At 47.9% G+C, this 24,827-nt stretch overlaps 1 protein-coding gene across 5 annotated transcripts in view; it reads left to right on the top strand.

The window, feature by feature from the left end:
• The window catches only part of PDE1A (phosphodiesterase 1A), a 188,249-nt gene that overhangs the window by 26,986 nt on the left and 136,436 nt on the right, over window positions 1–24,827 (top strand). The window contains exon 1 of one of the 5 annotated variants that reach the window (XM_029071988.2): window positions 13,931–14,425. The exons of the other annotated variants lie outside the window; for them this stretch is intronic. Coding sequence (XP_028927821.1) covers window positions 14,373–14,425 — 53 coding nt within the window. The 5' untranslated portion in view covers window positions 13,931–14,372. Of the gene's footprint in view, window positions 1–13,930; window positions 14,426–24,827 lie in introns of those variants that run through there. 5 annotated transcript variants of the gene reach the window in all.

Here is a 24,827-nt window from a genome sequence, read left to right as displayed (position 1 = left end):
AAGAGTATCTGTTCTTCCCTTTTAAGTGGGCTGGGCCAGATGGTGTCTTCATGGCTGCTTCAGCATCTCTGTTCAGTTTGGTTTATTTTCCTGATTTTTTTTCTTTTCCTGGGCTGTTTTTCCTGGCCCAAACTGCATATTTGGCAGAAACACTTCCGCCTTTCAGGGATGTTGACATTCTGGGTTGCCTGGAATTGACAGACCCATTACCCAGCCTAAAATAATACGTCTTCTAATTGTGGGGCTTGTTAAGCGCTTACTAAGTGCCAAGCACTGTACTAAGTCCTGTAGTAGATTCAAGATCTTCCGGGTCCCCCGTGGGGCTCAGAGTCGAAGTGGGAAATACTGGACTTCTCAAAAATCCCAAGTGACAAATGTCCAGACATTCCCTTCGCTAAACGGTTTAGCGTTATTTTCGGCCTCGCTCTTATCTAGAGGTAAGCTTCGCCCGCAGTGCTTCAGTTTGGAGTATCTCATATAATACTCCGAAACCGGTGGACATGGACAGCCCCGTGTCACTTTTTTGGGGGTATTTAAGTACTTAATATGTAACAAGCACCGTTCTAAGTGCTGGGGTAGATACAAGTTCATCAGCTCTAAGTAGGAGGGAGAACAGGCATTTAATCTCCATTTTCCAGTTGAGGAAAACTGAGGCACAGGGAAATTAAGGTTGCCTAACAGAACAAGGGGCAGAGCTGGGATTAGAATCCAGGTCCTGTCTCCGGGCCTATGCGTTTTCCGACAGGTCATACTGTTTCTCCATTAAGCTGACTTATGGCAGTGGTTTTAGAACTTGACTGAAGAATCGGTCCAATATGGATTGAATAACAGCCTTTTAATGGTATTTATTAACCTCCTACTATGTTCCATGCACTATATTAAGCGCTGGGCTAGATCCAAGATAATCAGGTGGGACACAGTCTCTGTCCTACATGGTACTTCCGGTCTAAGTAGTTAGACAACTTAGAGTACTGGTGAAAGAAACAAAAACACAACTTGTTTTCTGAGCTGATTTATTTGCCTTCCTGTTTCAGCGATCTTTTAGGCCGAGTCAGCGTAAGGACTTTAAAAATCTGGGTAATATCACGTACACACTGATATAAATGAATCCTACACAACCGCTGATTTATTGAGAATTTAGCCGCGATTTTAAACAGCTTCACCTAGGTGGATGAGTCACAGTCAAACAAAATCACCCCTTTTGGGAACCTCTCTCTCTCTCTCTCTCCGAGCTATCTGGTATGCCGTCTTTGGCTTATCTGTCTTTTAAATGTTCTTTCTCAAATACCTCTCTGACTCCCCGTTGCTGGATTTACTGATTACACTCATTCATCAGTCTTAATTTTCCACACCTCACTCAGTAGCAGAGGAGTATGTTGGTTGATCCCCATTAATTTAAATTGTCAACAGCCCACAAATCTACCTGAATTAAAGATAAGTGCATTTCCACCCCACAGTTTCACATTAAAAGACATTTTGGAACAAGGTTAAAACGGAAGAAATGTTCCACCCTTAAACTATGATTCTCCCCTAAATAGAAATACACAGTCAGGATTGTATTTACGACCAAGTTTTTTTTCCCTTAGAAATGCGGTTTATAATTACAGGGAAGCCGTGAGCAATTCATGTAGATCGATTTCAGAACGGAACCATTCTGTTGATTTTGAGCCTGGTATTCAGGTGCACTGAGAAGCAGCCTGATCTAAGTGTATAGAGCAGGGGCCTGGGATTTTAATTCCACCTCCATTGTCTGTCTGCTGAGTGACCTTGGGCAAGTCATTTCACTTCTCTGTGCCTCAGTTGCCTCACCTGTATAACGGGAATTAAGACGGTGAGCCCCATGTGGGACTTGGATTGTGTCCAGTCTGATTAGTTTGTATTCACCCCGGGGCTCAGTACAACGCCTAGCACATAGTAAGCGCTTAACGAATACCATAAAAAATTGTGAGCGTCCTGCACGAAGGATGCGTGCTTCATTATGAAATGCATAGTTAAGCATGCATTAGGTTCTGCTGCTTTTTCTCCGGCAGGGAGATGGAGGTGAAGACATTTCTGAAGCCGTGATCCTTGCCTCTATCATTTGCCATTAGGCCAGAATCCAGTGTTCTTCGCTATGTCTTTTTATTCTTTCAGTTGATTTTCCAAGAGGGGCATTTAGAATAAATGTTAGCAAAATTTAGAAGCAGCATAGCCTAGTGGAACAAGTCAGGACCTGGAAGTCAGAGGAAATGGGTTCTGATGCAACTTTTCCGCCTGCCTGCTGTGTGTCCTAGAACAAGTCGCTTAGCTTCTCTGTGCCTCAGTTTCCTGACCTATAAAATAGAGATCCGATACCTGTTCTCCTTCCTACTTAGACTGTGAGCCCCGCGTAGGGCAGGGACTGTGTCCGAATTGATCATCTTGTATCTACCCCAGCACTCAGCTCATTGCTTGGTATATAATAAGCACTTAACAAATACGATTATTGCTATTATTATTATTATTAATAATATCAATAATAAATTTAGCTCTTCCTTTGAGAGATATCCACCCCATAAGAAAACTTGAATAAAAGAATCTTTAGAAGAGAAGTCTTCTTACGAGTTGTCAGATTTGAAATGTGTTGTTTATTCTGTGGAGATTGTGAAGGGGATATACAATTTATTCTGATTTGTTTGACTTTGTTTGGATAAAAATTAAATATTGTATTTTATGTCACTCAGCACACACTGCTATAATCCATCTGCTCTTCCCTTTTAGGAGGAAGCAGCTCACGATTTCTCATTCTCGTGTCAGTAATTATGTCTTTTTGGCGTACTTCAACAAATTGTCTTAGAATTTTAAAATGTAATTCCCTTCTACTCATTAATAGCCATTAGTTCTCGGGATTTTCAGATAAGTCATTTTCTGTGAGATTTGAACTCATTTCTGGCGCTCTGCTCAGCTGTGGTTAGATTCAGGCTTTTCTTCACACATGGGAAAACGGTTACAGAAGATTCGAATATAGCCTGAAATTCCATCCCCTGCAGCCAATAATAATAATTTACTGGCACAGACCCACAGCATGCCAAGTTCTAACTTGTGTATCTAAGAGCTGATTTAGTGCTTGAAACCGCTAAGGGATGTTTTTCATTTCTTTCCTTCTTCCTCTTCCTTGTTCTATTCAGACCGCAAAGTCAGTGAGATGAAGGTTTTTTTTTAAGACTGTGCGTTTGGAAATGATGTTTTCCCTCCCCAGACGTTCTCATCAGGATGCCCGGTGAGCTCGTTGGATCTCCGCTTACCAAGCTGACATCCGTTAGCAGTGCTCTCAGAGGAGTCAGTCGATCGATCGGTCTGTCAGGGAACGGTGCCTGACACCTAGTAAGCCCTTAACAAATACCGTTATCATTATTTTTATTATTAGACAAACGTTGGAAGTCGGAAGACCGAGGCTTTCCCTGTGTACCACGTACGCTGGTCAGCGTCTGGTAGCCACAGAGCACTGATGGCTAACCGGAAAGTTCAAAATCATGAGCCCCTTTGCCTGGAAGAAAATACCTGCAGCTAGTAAGGAATGCATTCTTTCAATAAACCTTTCAATAGAAAAAAATAGGGTGTGGGCAGCAGCGGCACGGGAGAGAGTCGAGGGCGGAGACTCAAGTTTACTGCGCGGAAGGAAGCAGTGGTAAACCACTTCTGGATTTTTACCGAGAAGACGCTATGGATCCACTACCGGAACGATGGCAGACGGAGGCAGGGCGTTCTGGGAGAGATGTGTCCACGGCGTCGCTATGGCTCGGACACGACTCGACGGCGGAAGACGAGGCAGGCGTGGCTTTGCCCTGATCTCCTCACCCCAGCTTGCAACCCCCGTTTAATATTTCTAATAACAGCACTGATTGTGGTATTTGTTAAGTGCTTACTACGTGCCAGCTACCGTACAAAACGCTGGGGTGGATATAAGGTCATTGGGTCGGACCCGATCTCGGTCCCACATGGGGCTCAAGTCTTAATTCCCGTTTTACTGATGAGTGACTGAGGCTGCGGGAAGTGAAGTCACTTGCCCAAGTTCACTCAGTAAAAATCCAGGAATAGAACCCAGGTCCTTCTGGCTCCCAGGCCCGCGCTCTCTCCAAAAGGCCTCGCTGCTTCTCCATTATTCTCACTGTGCCTCCATCTTACCCATCTCACCGCTGACCGCGCGCCCACATCCTGCCTCTGGCCAGGAACGTCCTCCCTCCTTCCTCAAATCTGACAATTATTCTCCCCTCCTTCAAAGCCTCATTGAAAGCACATCTCCTCCAAGAGGCCTTCCCTGCCTAAGCCTCCCTTTCTTTTTCTCCCACTCCCTTCTGTATCACCTTGACTTGCTCCCTTTGTTCATCCCCTCTCCTAGCCCCACTGTACTTATGCACATATCTATAATTTACTTATATTAAAATCCGTCTCCCCCAACCAGACTGTAAGCTCGTTGGGAGCAGGGAATATGTCTTTATTGTTGCTTTGTACTCTCCCATATATTCAGTATAGTCCTCTGCACACAGTAAGCACTCAGTAAATATAATTGAATGAATGAAGGAATTTTTTAATTGTAATTATTATCATTATCATCATCTTCATGGTATTTGTTAAACGGTTACTATGTGCCAAGCACTTTACTAGGCACTGGGGTATATATAAGATCAACCAGTGGGATGGCGTAGGATTTAATTCCCATTTTACTTTACAGATGAGGAAACTGAGGCACAGAGATGTTGCCAAAGTCACCCAGCAGGCAAGTGGCAGAGGCGGGATTAGAATCCAGGCCCTCTGACTCCCGGGCCTGTGCTTCTTCTAGCAGGTCACGCTGCTTCTCACATTCTCACGTCACACTCTTTCTCAGAACTAGCTTCCATTTCCAAACCCAGGATTTTCTGCTTCTTCCAAGTCACGGTCTTTTGCTCTCTTCGGTTATCTGAGGGGGTCACTGACTGTTCACCAGGACTCTCGGCTATTAGCAGCGGAAATGGTGACTTCCTCGGTCAGCCACGATAGAAATGCCTGGCTTTCTAGCTTACTGCTTTCCGGGGTCGACTGGAATGGCACTCCCCTCCTCAGTTCCCCACGTCCTCAACATGCCCGGTACTTTTCAAAAAACCCAAATTAAAGGCACTCCTGGGGCTGTGTTCTTTCCACTAAGCTACGCTGAAAGGCAATTTATTATGTTTTATTATTATTAACCAAAAACTCTGGGGGAAAGGTGACCAGCCAGGTGAAAATCGTCCTATGCCCATTTTCCTGAGATCTTTTGGTAGGTCTGTTGGAAAGAAGGAGAGAGTAGCCGGAGAGAAGGTAGATTGTAAGGTCCTTGAAGGCAGGGATCATATCTCCCAACTCTGAACTCTGTTGTACTTTCCCAGGTGCTCAGTACAGTGCCCTGCAAACAGTAAATGTTCACTTAATCCCATTAATTGATCGATTAATAGAAACCCATTCCTGCCAGTGAAAAGGAGAAGTGTGGGTGGGTGACAGACCAGCAGCAGCAGCTATGGTATTTAATAATGTTGGTATCTGTTCAGCGCTTACTATGGGCAGAGCACCGTTCTAAGCGCTGGGGTAGATACGGGGTAATCAGGTCGTCCCACGTGAGGCTCACAGTTAATCCCCATTTTACAGATGAGGTGACGGAGGCCCAGAGAAGTGAAGTGACTTGCCCACAGTCACACGGCTGACAAGTGGAAGAGCAGGGATTCGAACTCATGACCTCTGACTCCCAAGCCCATGCTCTTTCCCCTGGGCCACGCTATTTATTGAGCGCTCACGATTTGCAGAGCACTGTACTAAGCGCTCGGGAGACTGCAATAGAAAAGAGTTGGTAGACGTGTTCCCTGTCCACAAGGAGCTTACAGTCTAGAGGACAGAGAGAAGCAGGCAGTAAACTGGAGAGGAGAAAGGATCTGTAAAATGGGGATTAAGACTGTGAGCCCCACGTGGGACAGCCTGATTCCCCTATGTCTACCCCAGCGCTTAGAACAGTGCTCGGCACATAGTAAGCGCTTAACAAATACCAACATTATTATTATTATTATTATGTGGAAAGCCATCAAGACAGAGGAGATCACACAGCCTGAAAGGAAGGAATGAGGGGCAAAGGAGAGCAAAACAGTGGCAGAAAGTGCAGGAGGGAAAGGCTATAATATTAATAATAGTAATGATAATAATGAGTATTTGTTAAGCACTTGCTAAGTGTCAAACATTGTTCTAAACTCTGGGGTAGATACAGCCTAATCAGATTGGACACAGTCCATCCCACAAGGGGCTCACAATCTTAATCCCCGTTTTCCAGATGAGGGAACTGAGGGGTAGAGAAGTGAAGTGACTTGCCCGAGATCACCCAGCAGACAAGGGGCGGACCCGGGATTAGAACCCAGGTCCTTCTGACTCCCAGGCCCGGTTCGCCGGGCCACGCTGCTTCTCATTATATGAGTTTGGATGGAAATGGGAAAGCTGGGGGGGTTTTGGCGTGAGAGAGAAGAGTTCCGATACAGGTCTGAGCGGTGGAGAGAGAGAGAATGGGGAGAAAAATGAGAGGGGGAGGTTCGCGCACTCCTTCGGAGCGCAAACAAATCATTTTGGTTTTTGAAAGGTACTGGGATTGGTGAGGGGGCGGGGGAACCGAGGAGTGTGGGGGGGTGTCATTCCTTCATTTCGGTTCAACTCAGACCGGAGTACACAGACTCACTGAAAACTTGGCAGACTTGATTCACGGTCTATTTGGAGCCCAAGTGAGCCACTGTTATCTCTGATACTGTCTACTTCTCCAAGCTTGGAAAAGTCAATAGGTTAAGTTGCAGGGATTTTCCATTTACCGCAATGGTTTCGGTTGCTTGTTTGAGGCAATCTAGACTTATTTATCCATGGGGAGTCAGGAAGTTGGAAGTTGTTGTGCGGGAATAGTTAGCACTGAGGCTTCAGTCGGCGTGGGAGGAAAGTTACTTAGTAGTGGAAGCAGCCTGGACTACTGCACAGCACTTCTGTCCGTATCTGTAATTTATTTATATTAATGTCTCTCTCCCTCTCAGGCCTGTAAGCTGTTGTGGGCGGGGAATTTATCTCTTTATTGTTACATTGTACTCTCCCTAGAGCTTAGTACAGTGCTCTGCACCCAGTAAGCTCTCAATAATTAGGATTGACTGACTGGCTTAAGAGCAGGGGCCTGGGAGCCACAGGACCTGGGTTCTAAACCTGTCTCCTCCACTTGCCTGCTGGGTCACCTTGGGCAAGTCACTACACTTGCTTATGTCTCCATTTCCTCATCAATAAACGGGGATTCGATACCTGTTCTACTCAGACTGTGATCCCTTGTACAATAGTCTGCGCACGGTAAGCACTCAAATGCCACTGATTGATGGGCGGTGGACAAGGATTGCATCTACTAACTTGATTTTATCATAACAACTGTGGTATTAAAGTGCTTACTATGTGTCAGGGACTCTACTAAGCGCTGGGCCGGACACAGGCAAATCGGATCGGACAGAATCCCTGTCCCACGTGGGGCTCAGTTGTATTCCACGTGTACAGATGAGGTAACTGAGGCACAGAGAAATGAAGTGACTTGCCGGACAAATGGTGGAGCAGGCCTTCTGACGCCCAGGCCTGTGCTCTATCCCCTGGGCCACACCGCTTCTCTGCGCTTTCTCGGGCTAAAATGGGATTTCATTTTTGTGAGGTTCTATATGAAATGATCAGGCTCCCAAAGCCATTTCCTCTTGGTGGTAGTCTATACAACACTTGATTATCCACTAATCAGCGGGTGTTTAGATGAAACTAGCGATGTGATGTGGCTTTCCTTGTTACTGTCATTGTCTTCAAATAATTTCACGCTCCTTCAAAATGCTTCTTGGCTGCAAATATGTAAAGAATATGAAATCCTGTGGAAGGGTTAATTGGAATGATCCAAATTGTAGTTGACCTGCTACTGTACTTCAGTATCCAAGGGGAATTTCTCTGAATTTGGGGAAATGTAGAAATTTGACTTATAAATATTATCATTATACACTTACTGTGTGTCAAGCACTGTTCTAATGCTGGGGTAGGTACGAGTTAATCAGATCAGACACCCCTGTCCCACATGGGGTTCAGAGTTTCAGTAGGAGAGGGGACAAGTATGGAATCTTCATTTTATAGCTGAGGAAACTGAGGCAGAAGTTAGTAACCTGACCGAGGTCACACAACAGTCAAGAAGCAGAGCTTGAATTGGAAATCTTGTCCTCTGACTCCCAGCCCTGGGCTCTTTCCACTAGGCCGTGTTGCTTCACTTTTTCACCCTTAGATGGTAGCTGATTGTGGACAGGAAACATATCTTACCAAGTCCTGTTATTTTGTACTCTCCACGTGCTTAGAATAGTGCTCTGAACATGTTAAGTACTCAATAAATACGATTGATTAATTGATGGATTTGCCCTGACGGCTTTGGGTGGTAATCTGTTTAGGGATTAGTGTATTGATCAGTCTGGTCCGTAGGCCTTTCCCATTCCACCACTTGTCTGCCGTGTGACCTTGAGCAAGGCATTTAACTTCTCTGTGCCTCATGCCCCTCATCTGTAAAATGGGGATTAAGACTGTGAGCCCCATGTGGGACAGGGACTGTGTCCAACCCAATTAGCTTCTATCTACCTCGGTGCTAAATACAGTGCCTGGCACAAAGTAAGCACTTAAACACCCCAGAGTAAAAAAAATACTGGTGAAATATTTTCCTCCACAATATATCATGAAAAGCTGTATTTCCAAAGACTCAGAAGGCCTAAATTGGGATCCGTTCCAGAGCCTCTGCAACCAGGATCCGAAGTTCCTTTACATGCGAAGTTCTGCAACGTTAAGCATCACTAGATGATTACTTATTCCCTATTAAAGTAATTCAAAGTATAATACCACACGTTGCCTAAACATGGAGTTGTAGTAAGGTTGTTAGTCTTTGCAGGAGGCTGTAGAAGCTCTGCTGAACAGGGTAATGGTTTTTCAACTTGGGGGGAAAAATGGGTCCAGTTTACTTTTTTAAAAAATGGTATCGGTTAAGTGCCAGACACTTTATGTGCTAAGCGCTGGGGTAGGTACGATATAATGAGGTTGGACGCAGTCTCTGTCTTAATCCCCATTTTTACAGATGAGGTAACTGAGGCACGGAGAAATAAAGTGACTGGCCCAGGGTCACGCAGCAGACAAGTGGAAGAGCCGGGAATAGAACCCAGGCCCTTCTGACTCCTATGCCCACACTTCATCCACCGGGTCATAATAATGTTGGTATTTGTTAAGCGCTTACTATGTGCAGAGCTCTGTTCTAAGCGCTGGGGTAGATCCAGGGTCATCAGGTTGTCCCACGTGAGGCTCACAGTTAATCGCCATTTTGCAGGTGAGGTCACTGAGGCCCAGAGAAGTGAAGTGACTCGCCCACAGTCACACAGCTGACAAGTGGCAGAGCCGGGAGTCGAACCCATGACCCCCGACTCCGAAGCCCAGGCTCTTTCCACTGAGCCACGCTGCTTTTCATTGAAGCAATACTTCAATAAAGCACTTTGCAGCAGACTAAGCACACTATGGATTCCTCTCACTTTCAGGGTTACCTTTATTATTTTTGGATCCAATCCATCTCAAATTCTTAGCCGACAGTGGAACTACGATGCTTGCCTTGCCGGTCACCAAGACAACTCCTTATCAGTCAGAGGACTTGGGTTTTAATCCCGGCTCTACCTCACATCTGTTGTGTGACCTTGGGCAAATCACTTAACTTCTCTGTGCCTCAGGTTTCTCACTGTAAAATGGGGATTAAGACAGTGAGCCCCATGTGGGACCGGGACTGCATCCAATCTGATTATCTTGTATCTACGCCAGCGCTTAGTATAGTTCCTGAAACGTAGAAAATCACTGAACAGATACCATTAAAAAAAAAAACCTGCCAGCTGGGTGCAGGGCTTTCTCTGCTTCATCCAAAAGCGGCAGAGAATCCGGGCAGAAAGCTTTCAAGGTGACACCTGTTGAAGTCGATTTTGATGAGCTGTAAAGAATTGGAGAATGGTAGCTTGAACAATGCGAGGGCAAGCTCTGTGAAATCAGAGTGTTTGGGGGAATGAACGGGAAACTGCTGCCCCGAAGAAGGATAAAACGTTCCTAATTACTTTTTAGAGCCACTAAATCTGGGCTCCTACAAGAGACTTAGATAATAATAATTGTGGCATTTCTTAAGCACTTACTCTGTGGGCCATGCTGCCTCTGACTCTGCAATTCTCCCTTCAAATCCCCAATGATTCTCCCTCCCTCTCTCCTCTGATGACCTTGTCAGCTACTATATTGAAAAATTGAAACCATCGGGTGTCAGATCCCTTCATTACCACGTACACTCTCTTTTGCCTCAGCTATCTTGCCTCCTCATGAATCTACCTCCTCCCCCTGCTCCATCTCTTCACAAAACACTGAAGCCCATTCTTCTGCCCTCCCCACCCTCCATCTTCAACTGCCCTCTCTCTGGTGTTCCATTTTGCTTTACTTTCAAGCACACCCTCCTATCTCCCATTTTTAAAAAAATTATCTCAATCCCATTACACCACCGAGCTATTGCCCACGATTCCTGTTCCAACTTCTCAAATGGGTTTTGTTTACACCTGCCGCCTCCAGTTCCTCTCTCCCGACTCCCCCCTTGACTCTCTTCAACATAGATGAGGGAACTGAGGCGTAGTGAAGTGACTAGCCTAGGGTCTCACGGCGGGTGAGTGGCGCAACCGGGATTGGAACCCAGGTCGCCCTATGCCCGGCCCTGTGCCATTTCCACTGAACCACACTTCAACGGTTGACTCCAGCTTCCCAGCTGGGACGCAGCATCGTTTGTCACTGGGTTTTGCTAACCAGGCAGTAGATTTTCTTATAATTACCATCATCAGCGAAAAATAACAACGCCATTTACTGAAAGAACAACAGCAACACCAGCCTAAGCCTTTTAGGAAGGCATCCAGAAGTAGCAAAGACCCTGGAGGAGTGAACGGTCTAACTGGGAAGGCATGCAGACATAATGGACTAAGATAAAATAGCTTAAGAGCTGAAAGGAGGGGTGTGGCGGCTCAGAGGTCAAAATAAATCTGAGGCGGGAGGTTTCGGAGTGAAGGAGAGTGAAGAACAGCCGTGTAAGGAAGAGCGTGAGTTACTCGGACGATACACCGAGAAGCGAGGAGAGAAGATGATATCTGGAAGGCTAATGTGTTCTTTGGAACAAGTTCTGTGGGGCTGAGGGAGGGGTGAATAAAGGGAGCAAATCCAAGATCAAGGGCGAAGTAGAGGGAGTGGGAGAAGAGGAAATGAGGGAATAATAATGATAATGTTGGTATTTGTTAAGCGCTTACTATGTGCCGAGCACTGTTCTAAGCGCTGGGGTAGACACGGGAATCAGGCTGTCCCACGTGGGGCTCCCAGTCTTAATCCCCATTTTACAGATGAGGTCACTGAGGCGCCGAGAAGTGAAGTGACTGGCCCAAAGTCACACAGCTGACCCGTGGCCGAGCCGGGATTCGAACCCATGACCTCTGACTCCAAAGCCCGTGCTCTTTCCACTGAGCCACAGGGAAGTCAGGGAAGGCCTCTTGGAGGAGATGTGCCTTCAGTGAGGCTTTGAACGGCGGGAGATGGAGCGTCTGCTGGGTATGAAGAGGGAGGGTGCTCATTCGTTCATTCAGTTGTACTTATTGAGTGCTTGCTGCGGGCAGAGCACTGTACTAAACTCTTGGGAGTGCCCATATAACAATAAACAGACACATTTCCTGTCCACAGCGAGTTCAGAGGCCGGGGTCAGAATTTATTGAGCTCTTACTATATGCAGAGCACTGTATTAAGCCCTTGGGAGGGTCATTGTGGTACTTGTCAGGTGCTTCCTATGTGCCATGCACTGTACTAAGCGCTGGGTTAGATGCAGGAGGATCCGAATGAACATAGCCTCTTTCCTGCCTGAGTCTCTCAGTCTCAGTAGGAGGGTTTAGGATTTAATCCCCAAATTACGGTTGAGGAAACTGAGGCACAGAGCAGTTTAGGCGACTTGCCGGCGTCACAAAGCAGACGAGCGGCAGAGGCCGCCAAGGACCGAGGGCCTCCGACTCCTAGGCCTGACTCCGTGGTTGAGTGTAGGGAAACAGATCTGATTTATGTTAATAATTGTGGCATCCGTTTCAATGTTACCCTGTGCCATGCCAATGCATGATATACAATGTATATTATACTGGATATTTGCTATTGTCCGCCCAACCCCCACAGCACTTATGTATCCAGACTATATAATAATAATAATAATGATAATGTTGGTATTTGTTAAGCGCTTACTATGTACCGAGCACTGTTCTAAGCGCTGGGGGAGGTACAGGGTAATCAGGTCGTCCCACGTGAGGCTCATTTTACAGATGAGATGACTGAGGCCCAGAGAAGTGAAGTGACTTGCCCACAGTCGCACAGCTGTCAAGTGGCAGAGCCGGGAGTCGAACTCATGACCTCCGACTCCGAAGCCCAGGCCCTTTTCCACTGAGACATGTACAAATACCATAATAATATTACGTATCTTTAAATGATAAATTACAAATTATTAATGTCTGTCTCCCCCGCTAGGCTGTAAACTCATTATGGGCAGGGAGAGTGTCTTGCCACTCTGCTGTATTAAACTCTCCCAAGCGCTTAGTGCAGTGCTCTGCACGTAGAAAGTGCTCAATAAAAGCCACTGAACGAGTGATTCTGTATGTTGTATGCAACGATCTGTGTGGCTTTAAACTTAAAGGGAGCGACTGAGTTATTCAGCCACAAGAGCAGAAGTTGTCATTCGTTCATTCTATCATATTTACTGGACGTTTATTGTGTGCAAAGCACTAAACTAAGCACTTGGGCGAGTACAGTACAACCATAAACGGACAGATTCCCTGAATTCTCACATTACGGGCGTAGTTCTGTAAAACCCACGATCCTTGGTCTACCCTCCACACTCTCGGTGGATCCTCACACAATCAGTGGTATCTACTGAGCGCTTACTGTGCGCAGGGCACCGTGCTAAACGATCGGGAGAGTACAAGTAGAGAAACCGTGTGGCCTGGTGGAAAGAGCACAGTCCTGGGAGGCCCTGGGTTTTAATCCCGGCTCTGCCGCTTGCCAGCTTTGTGACCTTGGGTGAATCACTTCACTTCTCTGCGTCTCGTTTCCTTCACTGGTAAAATGGGGATTAAGACCGTGAACCCCAACGGTATCCGACCCGGTTTGCTCGTATTCATCCCGGCATTTAGTACAGTGCCTGGCACGTAATAAGCGCTTAGCAAATACCACCGTTATTATTATTATTAGTCTCTGTGCCTCATCTGTTCCCTCATCTGTAAAATGGAGATTAAGACTGCGATCCCCATGTGGGACGGGGACCCGCGGTTCCAACCTTGATTAACCCGTTATCTACCCGGCACTTGGACAGTGCTTGACACATAGTAAGCGCTTAAAATCCCATCATTAACGGTAGAGAGAGGAGCAGAGTTTACAATCTAGAGGGGGAGACCGACATTTAGGTTTGCCACAAACCCACTAGGATTTTTTCAGTACGCCGCTCGCCCGAAAACCTTCGGGGCCCAGCCTGTCCCGGTAGATTTCTGCAGTCTGTCCTCCTTTTTCCTCTTTAAAACGTACTTTCCCCCTTGGCATCCTCCCAGAGCCATGGAAGCCCCGCCTCTGGGGCCCGGAGCCGTTTGAATTTTTCCAAGCTCCCCCCCCCCGGGCTTCCCAGAGCGGGACTTCCAACCGGTCAGAAGTGACCCGGTCCGACCCCGGGGGCCAACTGGAGGTCGTTAGGTCGGGAGAGGCCGAGGTGATGAGCAGAAGCTACGGATCACCCGGAGGGAACGTGAGCCGGATCGTCCGAGGTCTTGAAGCAGAGCCAACGGGGCCCATCCGTCTCGTTAATCCGTATCCAGATCCCGGGCCGGCGGCACAACTTTTATTTTGAAGACCTCGGGAGTGGGGCCTTCCAGCCGACGGGTTTTAAAGGCGGGGAGGGGGACTCCGCGTTTCAGACCCCCGGCCGGTATGAGGAGGCGGCGGTCCCATGGCCCAACAGCCTAGTGGCGGGCTTCACGGGCGACCGCCGACCGGAACCCTACCTTGGCTCCTCCGCTTCGGAGGAGATTTCTGCAGACCCCCTGGCTCGAGTCCGCTCTTTCGGGGGGGCTCGTGCGCACCCTATTTTGGGGGCCCTGGGTCAGACCTCTTAACTGATGTGGTCTCTATGGCCCTTCTCTGCTCCTCTAAGGGAAGGAGACTCATCCCAGCACCCAAAAAAAAAAAAAAGTTATCTCTGAGTGAAGCCTAAAGCCTCCGGACCTCCTCCCCTGGATTCGCCGGAGGGGTTTCGAAGAGAACGTCGACCGATTCCTCTTTAAATGGATGACTGCATCACCGTCAAGAAAAAGCACCTCCAGAGACCCATCTTTCGGTGAGTGATGCTTCACCTGGGCTCTCGGGGGCTCGGCTCCGCCAACTCCTCCCCACCTTCGCGTCCACACCCCCGGGGGGGGGGGATGAGAGTTGACATCCGACCCGTGGACGGGGTGGGAGATGACTTGAACTCACCGCCGCTGGGAAGAGAGATCGATCTTAGATCGACGGAAGGGGACGTGTGTAAGATGTGCTTTCTGGGTGTGCGGCTCAAGGGCTGTCTTACAGATCCAAGCCGGGTAAAGCTAAGTACTTGATAAAGTTTTGCCGTTACGTCAACTTTCTGCTCTCTGAGGTCGCACAGCCCTCTAATAATAATGACCACCGTGGTATTTGTTAAGCGCTTACTCTGTGCCGGGCTCTGTACCGAGCGCTGGGGTGGATAAAGGCAAAGCGGATTGGACGCGGTCGCTGTCTCATGTGGGGCTCACGGTCTCGGTCCTGGTTTTACAGATGAGGGCACTGAGGCCCGGGGAAGGGACCGGTCCAAGGTCACACGGTGGACAAAGGACAGAGCGGGGATTAGAACCCGTGACCTTCTGACCCCCAGGCTCGTGCTCTATCCACCACGCCATACTGCTTCCCGCTCAGGCACACTGTTTCTGGTTTATTGAAGTCACGGGGTGCAGATGGTAGGGTTTGAGGGGTCCGGCACCTCTCCTTTTGTGGACTGTGTATCGGGATGTAACGTCATAAGCTATCTCGGTGGCCTCGTTATGATCGTTCCTACCAAGTTGGGGGCATGTGACTACTGACTCTGTTCTACGTACTCCTCTGTGTGCTTAGTACAGTGCTCTGCGGATGGACAGCGCTCAGTAAATTGCACGATGGACTGATGATGGCATTGTTTTAAGGGCTCACTGTGTGTCAGGCACTGTTCAAGCGCTGGGATAGATCCAGGTTAACAGTCCCTGCGAGGTTCACAGTCTAGCTAGGAGGTGGACAGCCATCGAATCCCCCATTTTGCAGATGAGAAAAGGGAGGCCCAGAGAAGCGAAGCGACTTGCCCCAGGTCGCCCAGCGGGCCGGTCGGAGAGGCAGGATGACGGCCCGGGTCCTCTGACACCCAGGCCCGTGCTCTCTCCGCTAGGCGACCCAGCTTCTGGGGCTTCAAGAGCACGATCCCGGCAAGCCCAGGGAGAGAGGGGTGGCCCCGGGACATGATTCCAGGTCAGTGACTCAAACCTGTTTCATAGGGTGCAGCGGCTGGCCGCCCGAATGGACGGACACACGTATTTAAGTTGCGCGTGCCCAAGGAGGTGACGGTGTTTTAAACACTGCTGCTTCGTGGAAAGAGCAAGGATCTGGGAGTTGGAGAACCTGGGTTCTAAACCGATCTCTACCTCTTGCCTGCTGTGCGATCACGGATGAGTCACTTCACTTCTCTGTACCTCAGCTTCCTCACCGGTAAAATGGGAATTCAGTACCTGTAATCCCTCCCTCTTAGGCTGCGAATCCTATGTGGGACAGGGGCCGGGACTGACCCGATTGCCAAGTACTGACTCGCCTGAGCGTTTAGTACGGTGTTCGGCACGAACCTGACTTTCATCCCAAGCCCGTAGCACTTCGGCACCTGCCCGTCTGTAATCCTGTCAGCTGTGTGACCATGGGCAAGTCACTTCTCTGGGCCTCAGTTGCCTCATCTGGAAAATGGGGATTAACTGTGAGCCTTACGTGGGACAAGCTGACCACCCTGTATCTACCCCAGCGCTTAGAACAGTGCTCTGCACATAGTAAGCGCTGAACAAATACCCACGTTTATTTTTTAGCGTCCATTTCCGCATTTATTCGGCAAACTGCGGGAACAGATTGTCTATTCGACAATAACGTAGTCTCCTAAGCGCTTTGTGCAGTGCTCTGCACACAGTGAGTGCTCAGTAGACGCCTTGATTGAGTGACAGTAAGCGCTTAACGAGAACCACCGTTATTATTTCAATATGGGAAGAGGAGATGAGGGAGGAGAGGACAACTTTAGTATTCACTGGGCGGTTTCTAGTGAATGAAAAATGATCATCCCCAGGATAGTATATACTAAACGTTTCAGTTTCTGTTAAAAGAGTTAACTGGCAAAAAAATATTTCTACCATTCTGGACACGAGTCCAGTAGCTAAAAATGTGAAAGAAGGGTATGAACAAATAGTGTTCCGTTTGCCAAAAAGATAGCATTCTAAGGTTAACGGTCATTCTCTTTCGTCAAAGATACTTTGCAACCACTGCGTTGTGGATAGAGAATTAATTACAGGATAATGGCCTGAAAGTCAAATGAAAGGCCTCAAGGGGCATTATAAAAGATACTCTAAAATCTAAGATGGGATTTTGAGGGGTGATTTCTATGTACTCAATAGAGTCACTGAGGCAAAGGGGCTCATTAATTCTTAATAGCAATTGCGAATAAAAGATGATCATCAGACTTGATATAAATAGCAAGGTAGACATGTCTCCCCCGATTAGACCGTGAGCCCGTCGATGGGCAGGGACCGTCTCTATCTGTTGCCGATTTGTCCATTCCAAGCGCTCAGTACAGTGCTCTGCACATAGTAAGCGCTCGATAGATACGATTGAATGAATGTTGATGTCATTTCCATTCTAGCCATTGATTGTCACTTTTGTTAAGCACTTTCTATGTCTCAAGCCCTGTAGCTCTGGGGTAGAGTCAAGACATTCGGGTCAGACCAAGTCCCTGTCCCACCACGGGGCCCGCAGTCTAAGTCAGAGGGAGGCAGGGGAATCGAATTCCCATCTCACAGCTGAGAAAACTGAGAGGTAGAGATAGTAACGATGGTATTTAAGTGCTTACTGTGAACCAAGCACCGTTCTAAGCGCTGGGATAGATACAAGGTTTCCAGTTGTCCTCTGTGGGGCTCACAGTCTTCGTCCCCATTTTACGCGTGAGGGAACCGAGGCACGGAGAAGTTAAGTGACTTGCCCAAAGTCGCACAGTTGACAAATGGCGGAGCCGGGATTAGAACCGACCACCCCGACTCCCAAGCCCTTGCTCTTTCCACCAAGCCACGCCGCTTCTCTCTATCCGCCTCCTCCTTTCTATATTTGTGTGTATGAATGAGAGTGTCTGTGCACACACATTGTGAAACCTCTCATTTCCCCTTCACGCTCCAAAATAAGAGACTTTTCAAATTCAAATGAGAACAAGTGGAGTTCAGTTCAAGTGATGAGGGCATCATTTAGCAACGAGAAATCCTTACTTCTTTCTCCAGTAGGTGTTGTTCCAGTTAAATAATAATAATGGTATTTGTTAGGCATGTACTGTGCATCAAGCGAGGTGGAATTTTAATCAAGTGCTGGAAGCTCTGGAGTAGATAGAAGATAATCAGGCCCTCCTACTCTTACCTCAGTGCTCTCCTACTACAACCCGGCCCGCACACTTGGCTTCTCGCTGCACCTCCATCTCGTCTACCTCACCGCTGAACTCTCGCCCACGTCCTGCCTCTGGCCTGGAACTCTCTCTCTCTTCATGTCCAATTTCTTGAGCCCCGCCTGGGAATTGCTCCCCACAATATCAGGCGCTTGAAGTATGAGCCCTTAACCGGCGATTTGACTCCCTTATTAGTTCGGGAGCTCGCGGGATCAAATAATACAAAATGGAGTCACTCTCGCTCACCACATCCAATAATTAGTCTCTCCATCTTCAGAGCCTCATGGAAGATACATCTCCTCCAAGAGACCTTCCCTTTCTGAGCCCTCATTTCCTCTTCTCCCTCTCCCTTCTGCGTTGCCCTGGTTTGCTCCCTTTATTCACCCCTCCCTCAGCCCCCAAGCCACTTGTGCTCATAATTTATTCCTATTAAATAATAGGAATAAATCTTTCCCTCTAGGCTGCCGACTCTCCGTGGGCTGGGAATGTGACTACCAACTCTGCTGGTTTGTACTCTCCCGAGCACTTAATACGGTGCTCTGCTCGCAGTAAAAGTTCAATAAATGCTATTGATCGACCGATCGATTAGGTCGGACACGGGCTCCGTACCGTGCAAGCAGCGCAAGAAGGAGCACGGGTATTGAATCTTCATTTCTCAGATGAGGAAGCGGAAGCGTAAAGAAGTGCAATGATTTGCCCAAGGTCACCCAGCAGGCAAGTGGCGGCGCTGGGATTAGAGCCCAGGTAATAATAATGATAATGTATTATTAATAAATATTTAGTAGAGCCCAAATACTGTACTAAGCGCTGGGGTGAAGAGAAGATAATCCATTTGGACACAGTCCCTGCCCCGCATAGGGCTCACATTGTTAGTGAGGAAACTGAGGCTCAGAGAGTTTAAGCAAGTTGCCCCAGATGACACAGCGGGCAAGTGGCAGAGCCACGATTAGAACCCAGGTCTTCTGAAGTTCAGGTCTGTGTTCCTTCTACTAGGCCGCACTGCCTCCCAAGGGGGAAGAGGTAAAGCAAAACAAACTGTTGCACGGCCTGGAGGATTTTCACTCTGAAGTGAGTGGTCATGAGTAATCCTCTGGCCCATCAATCATCAGTATTTACTGAGCGCTTACTGCGTACAGAGCCCTGTGCTAAGCACTTGTCGTCCAACCAAGCCCTCGATGCTTCTCCTAACAGCGTGAGCAAGGGATGTAGCCAAGACCCTCCGCCATCATCTCAGCCGGGGTAATCAGCATTTCCTTTTAAACGTGATGCCTGAAAATTCTTCGTAGACCTCAAGACCACAAGACGGTGAGCTCCCCGAGGGCTGGAATCGTATCTGACGGCTGGATCGTAGTAGCCTCTCCCGGGCTCTTAGCTCCGTGTTCTACACATAGGAAGCGCTCAAATACCCTTGACTGACGAGCAGTTGACCGTGGCAGAGCAAGCCAGGGTAAAGACCAAGTCGAGATTCCACCCCCCATTCCCCCGGCCAGATGCAACTCAGTTTGACGGACGAAAACAAGCCCGACATGCTCGGCGTGACGCGGGAGCCAGGAATTTCACTAACACACATCCTGTTACATCGACGGCTGGAGGGAAAAAAAGAAAAAAAGTTTATCCAGATGCTGGAGAGTATTTTTAAACAGAAAGGCTGGGTCTGAAGATAATGTAAACATGATTTTTCCTGAAATGTCAGAGCAGCGAAAAGACATTTGGAGAGACTCGGGAACCTTGTCCTTTCCCCTGTCATCTGGGTCCGGGACCCAAGTGAACGCCAGCCTCAACGGGCTGGGTCGTACTTCAGCGATACACGTGGGTTGTCTTGTGTTCTCTCCACGCACGTGGACTGTACTCTGGGCTCCGTCAATGATCACAGGACACGGGTCTGGGAGTCAGAAGGACCTGGGTTCTAATCCCGGCCTCGCCACGTGTCTGCTGTGTGATCTTGGACGAGTCACTTCTCCGAGGCTCAGTTCTCTCATCTGGAACACGGGGGTTAAGAGCGTGAGCCCCATGGGGGGCAAGGATATGTCCAACCTGATCTGCTCGTATCTAGCTTAGCGCTTAGTACAGCACCTGGCCCCCAGTAAGAGCTTCACGAATACTATAGTTATCGTCACTGTTACCCGGCACTTCCGTAAATTGTTTTATATGGCCCCAATGTCGCTGTGATTTATTTATTTATTTTTTTTGATCTGCCTTTCCAAGCATTTAGCAGGCATGTTTTAGGATTTGAGAACAGTCTATTTTCCCCTGAAACCATACAGAAGGATGTAATTTCTAACACGAAAAGCCATATTCCTTTAAGCCAGCGAATGAATGTCCTTACATGGCTATAATCTTTCTCTCTTGAGACTCCAAGAATTCAAAGGGCTTTACTGCAGGGAAACACAACTCAAGTGGGGAATCATGCATCTTAAATAGTATTTGCTAATGCTCCAGTTGTGGATTAGAGTACTCTGTTAAAAAAAAAAAATATAAATACACAAAATAGTGTGTCTGTGTGTTAGAGCCTATTGCAGTTCAGAAAACCAAAAACCTCGTTGGGCATTTTGGAGAAATCTTCATTCATCTGTTCTCTAGGATCACCTTGCTTTCACTAGGCTGAACAGGCTCTGAAGCTGAGGTTCTGGACTTCCATTTTCTCTGTCTGAAGTTTTTTTTTTAAAAAATAGTACTTGTTAAGCACTTACTTTGTGCCAAGCACTGTACTAAGCACAAGGATAGATACACGCTAATTAGGTTGGACACAGTCCATGTCCCACATGGGGCTCACATTCTTAATCCACCTCTTTCTGGGGTTCTGGACTTCCTTCTCCTCTGTGTAGATTCTAGTTTTTTTCATCCAGTTGTATTTATTGAGCACTCGCTGTGTGCAGAACACTGTACTGAGCACTCTGGAGAGTACAGTACAGCACTAAAAGACACATTCTCCTGTCCCTAGGGTTCTGGACGTGGCCCAGTGTATAGGGGCCGGGCCTGGGAGTCAGAAGGAGACTCTGCCACTTGTCTGCTGTGTGACCTTGGGCAAGTCACTTCACTTGTCTATACCCCAGTTACCTCATCTTTAAAATGGGGATTAAGGCTGTGAGCCTTATGTGGGACAGGGACTGTATCCAACCCAATTATCTTGTAACTACTCCAGCACTTAGTGAACCTGACACATAGTAAGCACTTAACAAATATTCTTTTTTTTTTTCTCCTCTTCCTCTACATCTGGGATTTTACGGTTCTGGAGATTCCTCTCCTTTGTGAGGTCCTGGACTTCTGACAACTCTGCCTGGATTTCTGGACTTTCTGCCCATCTGTCTGGGATTCAGGACTTTCACCCCCTCTCTCTGGGGTTAAGGACTTAAAATAATAATGATGTAATATAATGATACTATGTGCCGAGCACTGTTCTAAGCGCTGGGGTAGACACAGGGGAATCAGGATGTCCCACGCGGGGCTCACAGTCTTAATCCCCATTTTACAGATGAGGTCACTGAGGCCCAGAGAAGTGAAGTGACTCGCCCACAGTCACACAGCTGACAAGTGGCGGAGCTGGGAGTCGAACCCATGACCTCGGACTCCAAAGCCCGTGCTCTTTCCGCTGAGCCACGCTGCTTCTCAGACTTCCAGATCAAGGTTCAAAGAGTAAGACGGTGTTAGAATAGAACTGGGGTCTTCTACCCCAGTGTTCTTTCCACTAGGCCTCGCTGCCTCTCCCTCCTCCAGGCTGCGTAGAAGAAATGATGATAACTGTGGTACTTGTTAAGCATTTATTACTTGCCACACACGCTGGGGTAGATACGAGGTGTCGGGGTTCACATTCTAATTATGAGGGGGAAGAGGTATGGAGTCCCGAAGCACAGAGAAGTTGAGTGACTTGCCAAGCACAGCAGGCAAGTGGTCCAGCCAGGATTAGAACGCGGGTCCTCACTACTGGCTTTAAAACTCTCAATCCCCTTGCCCCCTCCTACCTCACCTTGCTACTCTCCTACTCCAATCCAGCCCACCCACCTTGCGCCTCTAAAGCCAACCTTCTCACTGTGCCTCGGTTTCCTCTGTGTCACCATTGACCACTCGTCCACCTACACCTCTAGCCTGGAGGGCTCTCCCTTCTCAAATCCAACAGGCAATTCCTCCTCGCCCCTTCAAAGCCTTATTGAAGGCACACCTCCTCCGAGAGGACTTCCCTGACTAAGCCCTCCTTCTCCTCTTTTCCCATTCCCTTCTGCTTCGCCCTCACCTCTCCCTTTATTCATTCCCCCTCCCCGCCCCCCAGCACTTAGGTCCATATCTGTAATTTCCTTATATTAACGTCTGTCTCCCCCTCTAAGCTGTAAGCTCACTGTGGGCAGGAAATGTCTGTTCTACTGCTATGTCGTACTTTCTCTAGCGCTTAGTACAGTGCTCTGTACACAGTAAGCGCTCAATAAATACAAGTGACTGACGAAGGCCTCAAATCCCGGGTCTATTCTTTTTTCACTAGGCCACTGATGAAAAAAGTCTTTTGTTTCTGGATTAGTCTACCAAGCTCAGTTCGCATTTTTCTGCTGCCAAACTAGGCGCTCATCAAATACTAGCGATTGATCGTATAGAGAGGAAGATCTTGAGTTTCTCAAGTATTATCTCTCACATCCTACTGGTCAAAAGAAACCTCGTGCCATTAGGCTCGATACCCTACGTTATTCATTTCAGGACAGAAGCAGAGAGCCGGTGAATTTGGTTTTGAATCTTTTTCTGTAAGTCAGACTTCTTCAGAGATTGAAAGGGAGGTGAAGAAACCGAGAGGGATTTTGGAATCGGACACAAGCTGCAAGACCGAAAGCCCTAAAAGGAAGGTTTTTTAAGAGAAGAAGCAGAGGTAGCGTCGTCTAGTGGAAAAAAGCACGGGCCTGGGATTCAGAGGGCTCTAATCCCGCCTCTGCCACTTGTCTGCTGTGTGACCTTGGGCAAATCGCTTCACTTCTCTGTGCTTTGGTAAACTCAGCTGTAAAATGGAGTTGAAGAACCTGATTCCTAGGAGGGACAAGGGCTGTGTCCAACCTGATTGTCTTGGCGTAGTGACTAACACGGGTTAGGGACTCAGATGGACATGGGCTTTAATCAAGGCTCTTCCATTTGACTGCTGGGTGACCTTGGGCAGGTCATTTCATTTCTCTGTGCCTCAGTTATCTCTTCTGTAAAACGGGGATTAGGACGGCCAGCCCCACGTGGACAGGGATGGTGTCCAACCTGATTTGCTAGTATCCACCCCACACAGTAAGCACTTAACGCATATCATGGATATCATTGTATATTGTCAAGCGCTCAGTACAGTGTCGGACACATAGCAAGTGCTTAACGAGGACCTTCTTTTGAAAAAAAAAAAAGGGCATCCTCGTAGAATCAGATTTTCTTTCAGTTGTCCTCCTTGGCAACAGAATTGACGGATATTTGTGTGAGGGGGAGAATGGCAGTAACACACCAAAACAGGGGTGATAGACTGTAGCTCAGTGACTCAGTGCAGCTGGTTAGGGAGTTATGGCATTTAATTAATCCTCTGCAAAACATTATTATGTGCACGCAAAATAAGCAATCCAGTTCCAGTCCCACGAGGGGCTCACCATCAAGTGAAACAGTGGGATTTAATGGATAGAGCGCGGGCCCGGGAGTCAGAGACCTGGATTCTGATCCCCCCTCGCGACTTATCTCCTTGTGCGACCTTCGGCAGGTGACTGAATGGCTCTGTGCCTCAGTTATTTCATCTGTGGAAACGCGGATTAAGACTTGGAGTCCTGTGTGGATGGGGATTACCTTGTGGTTACCCCCAACACTTAGATCAGTATCTGGAATATAGTAAGCTCTTAAAAAGTATCAATAAAAAAAAACAACAACTGATATACGGCTAGTGTCCGGACCAGCGTGAAGACCATTTAAAGGAGAGGAAGAGACAGGTTTTGGAAACGTGGTGGAGGAAGAATTGACAGGATTGGGCACCAGAATGAATAAGGGGTTTGAAAGCGAGGAGGATGCCCGGTGGAGTTAGTTTTCTTTAAAGGAGGGTGAAGACTAAGCGTCTCTTCCAGTTTGGGTCAAAGAGGGAAAATTATCCCTTGCACAGTTGACAGAGACACTCCTCTTGGGTAGTTTTTGTTTATAGTATTTGTTAGCGCTTCCTATGTGCCAGACACTGTTCTAAGCCCCGGAGGAGTTACAAGGTAGGCGCGGTCTCTGTCCCGCACGGAGCTCACAGTCTTAATCCCCATTTTACAGACGAGGGAACTGAGGCCCAGAAAAGCAAAGTCAGGCAGTCGTATTTATTGAGTGCTTACTGTGTACTAAGCTCTTGGGAGAGAACATGATTGCCCAGGTGGCACAGCAGACAAGTGGCGGAGTTGGGACTAGAACCCAGGTCCTTCTGACTCCCACGCCCATGCTCTATTCACTAGGCCACACTACCGGGAGTAGTTGGAGAATTTAAAGATTCCTGTGGGTTCTAATCCTGGCTCCGCCACTTGTCAGCCGTGTGACTTTGGGCAAGTCACTTAACTTCTCTGTGCCTCAGTTACCTCTTCCGTAAAAGGGGGATTAAGACCGGGCGCCCCACTCGGGATAACTTGATTGCCTTTCTATCTACCCCAGAGCTTAGAGCAGTGCTTGGCACATAGTAAGTGCTTAACCGATACCACCGTCATTATTATTATAATATCCGTGTAGCCTACGAACAAAGCCAGTGAACCCCAGAGGTGCCTAAATATGGATCTGCATTTTGATGATATAACCGCGGTACCTGTTAAGCGCTCACTGTGTCCCAAGCACTGTTGTAAGCTCTGGGGTAGCTAGAGAATGATCGGGTTGGACACACTTTCTCTCCCACGTGGGACTCACAGCCTAAAAGGGAGGAAAGCTAGGGATGGAATCCCCATTTTACAGATGAAGAAGCTCGAGCACAGAGAAGCTAAGTGACTTGGCCAAGGTCCCACGACAGGCAAGCGGCAGGGCCGGGTTTAGAATCCGCGTCCTCTGATTTCCACGTCCGTGCTCTTTCCGCTGGGCCCCGCTT

Source organism: Ornithorhynchus anatinus, chromosome 9 (genome assembly GCF_004115215.2).
Source record: "Ornithorhynchus anatinus isolate Pmale09 chromosome 9, mOrnAna1.pri.v4, whole genome shotgun sequence".
NCBI lineage: Eukaryota > Metazoa > Chordata > Mammalia > Monotremata > Ornithorhynchidae > Ornithorhynchus > Ornithorhynchus anatinus.
This window is presented reverse-complemented; position numbering and strand designations above follow the sequence as displayed.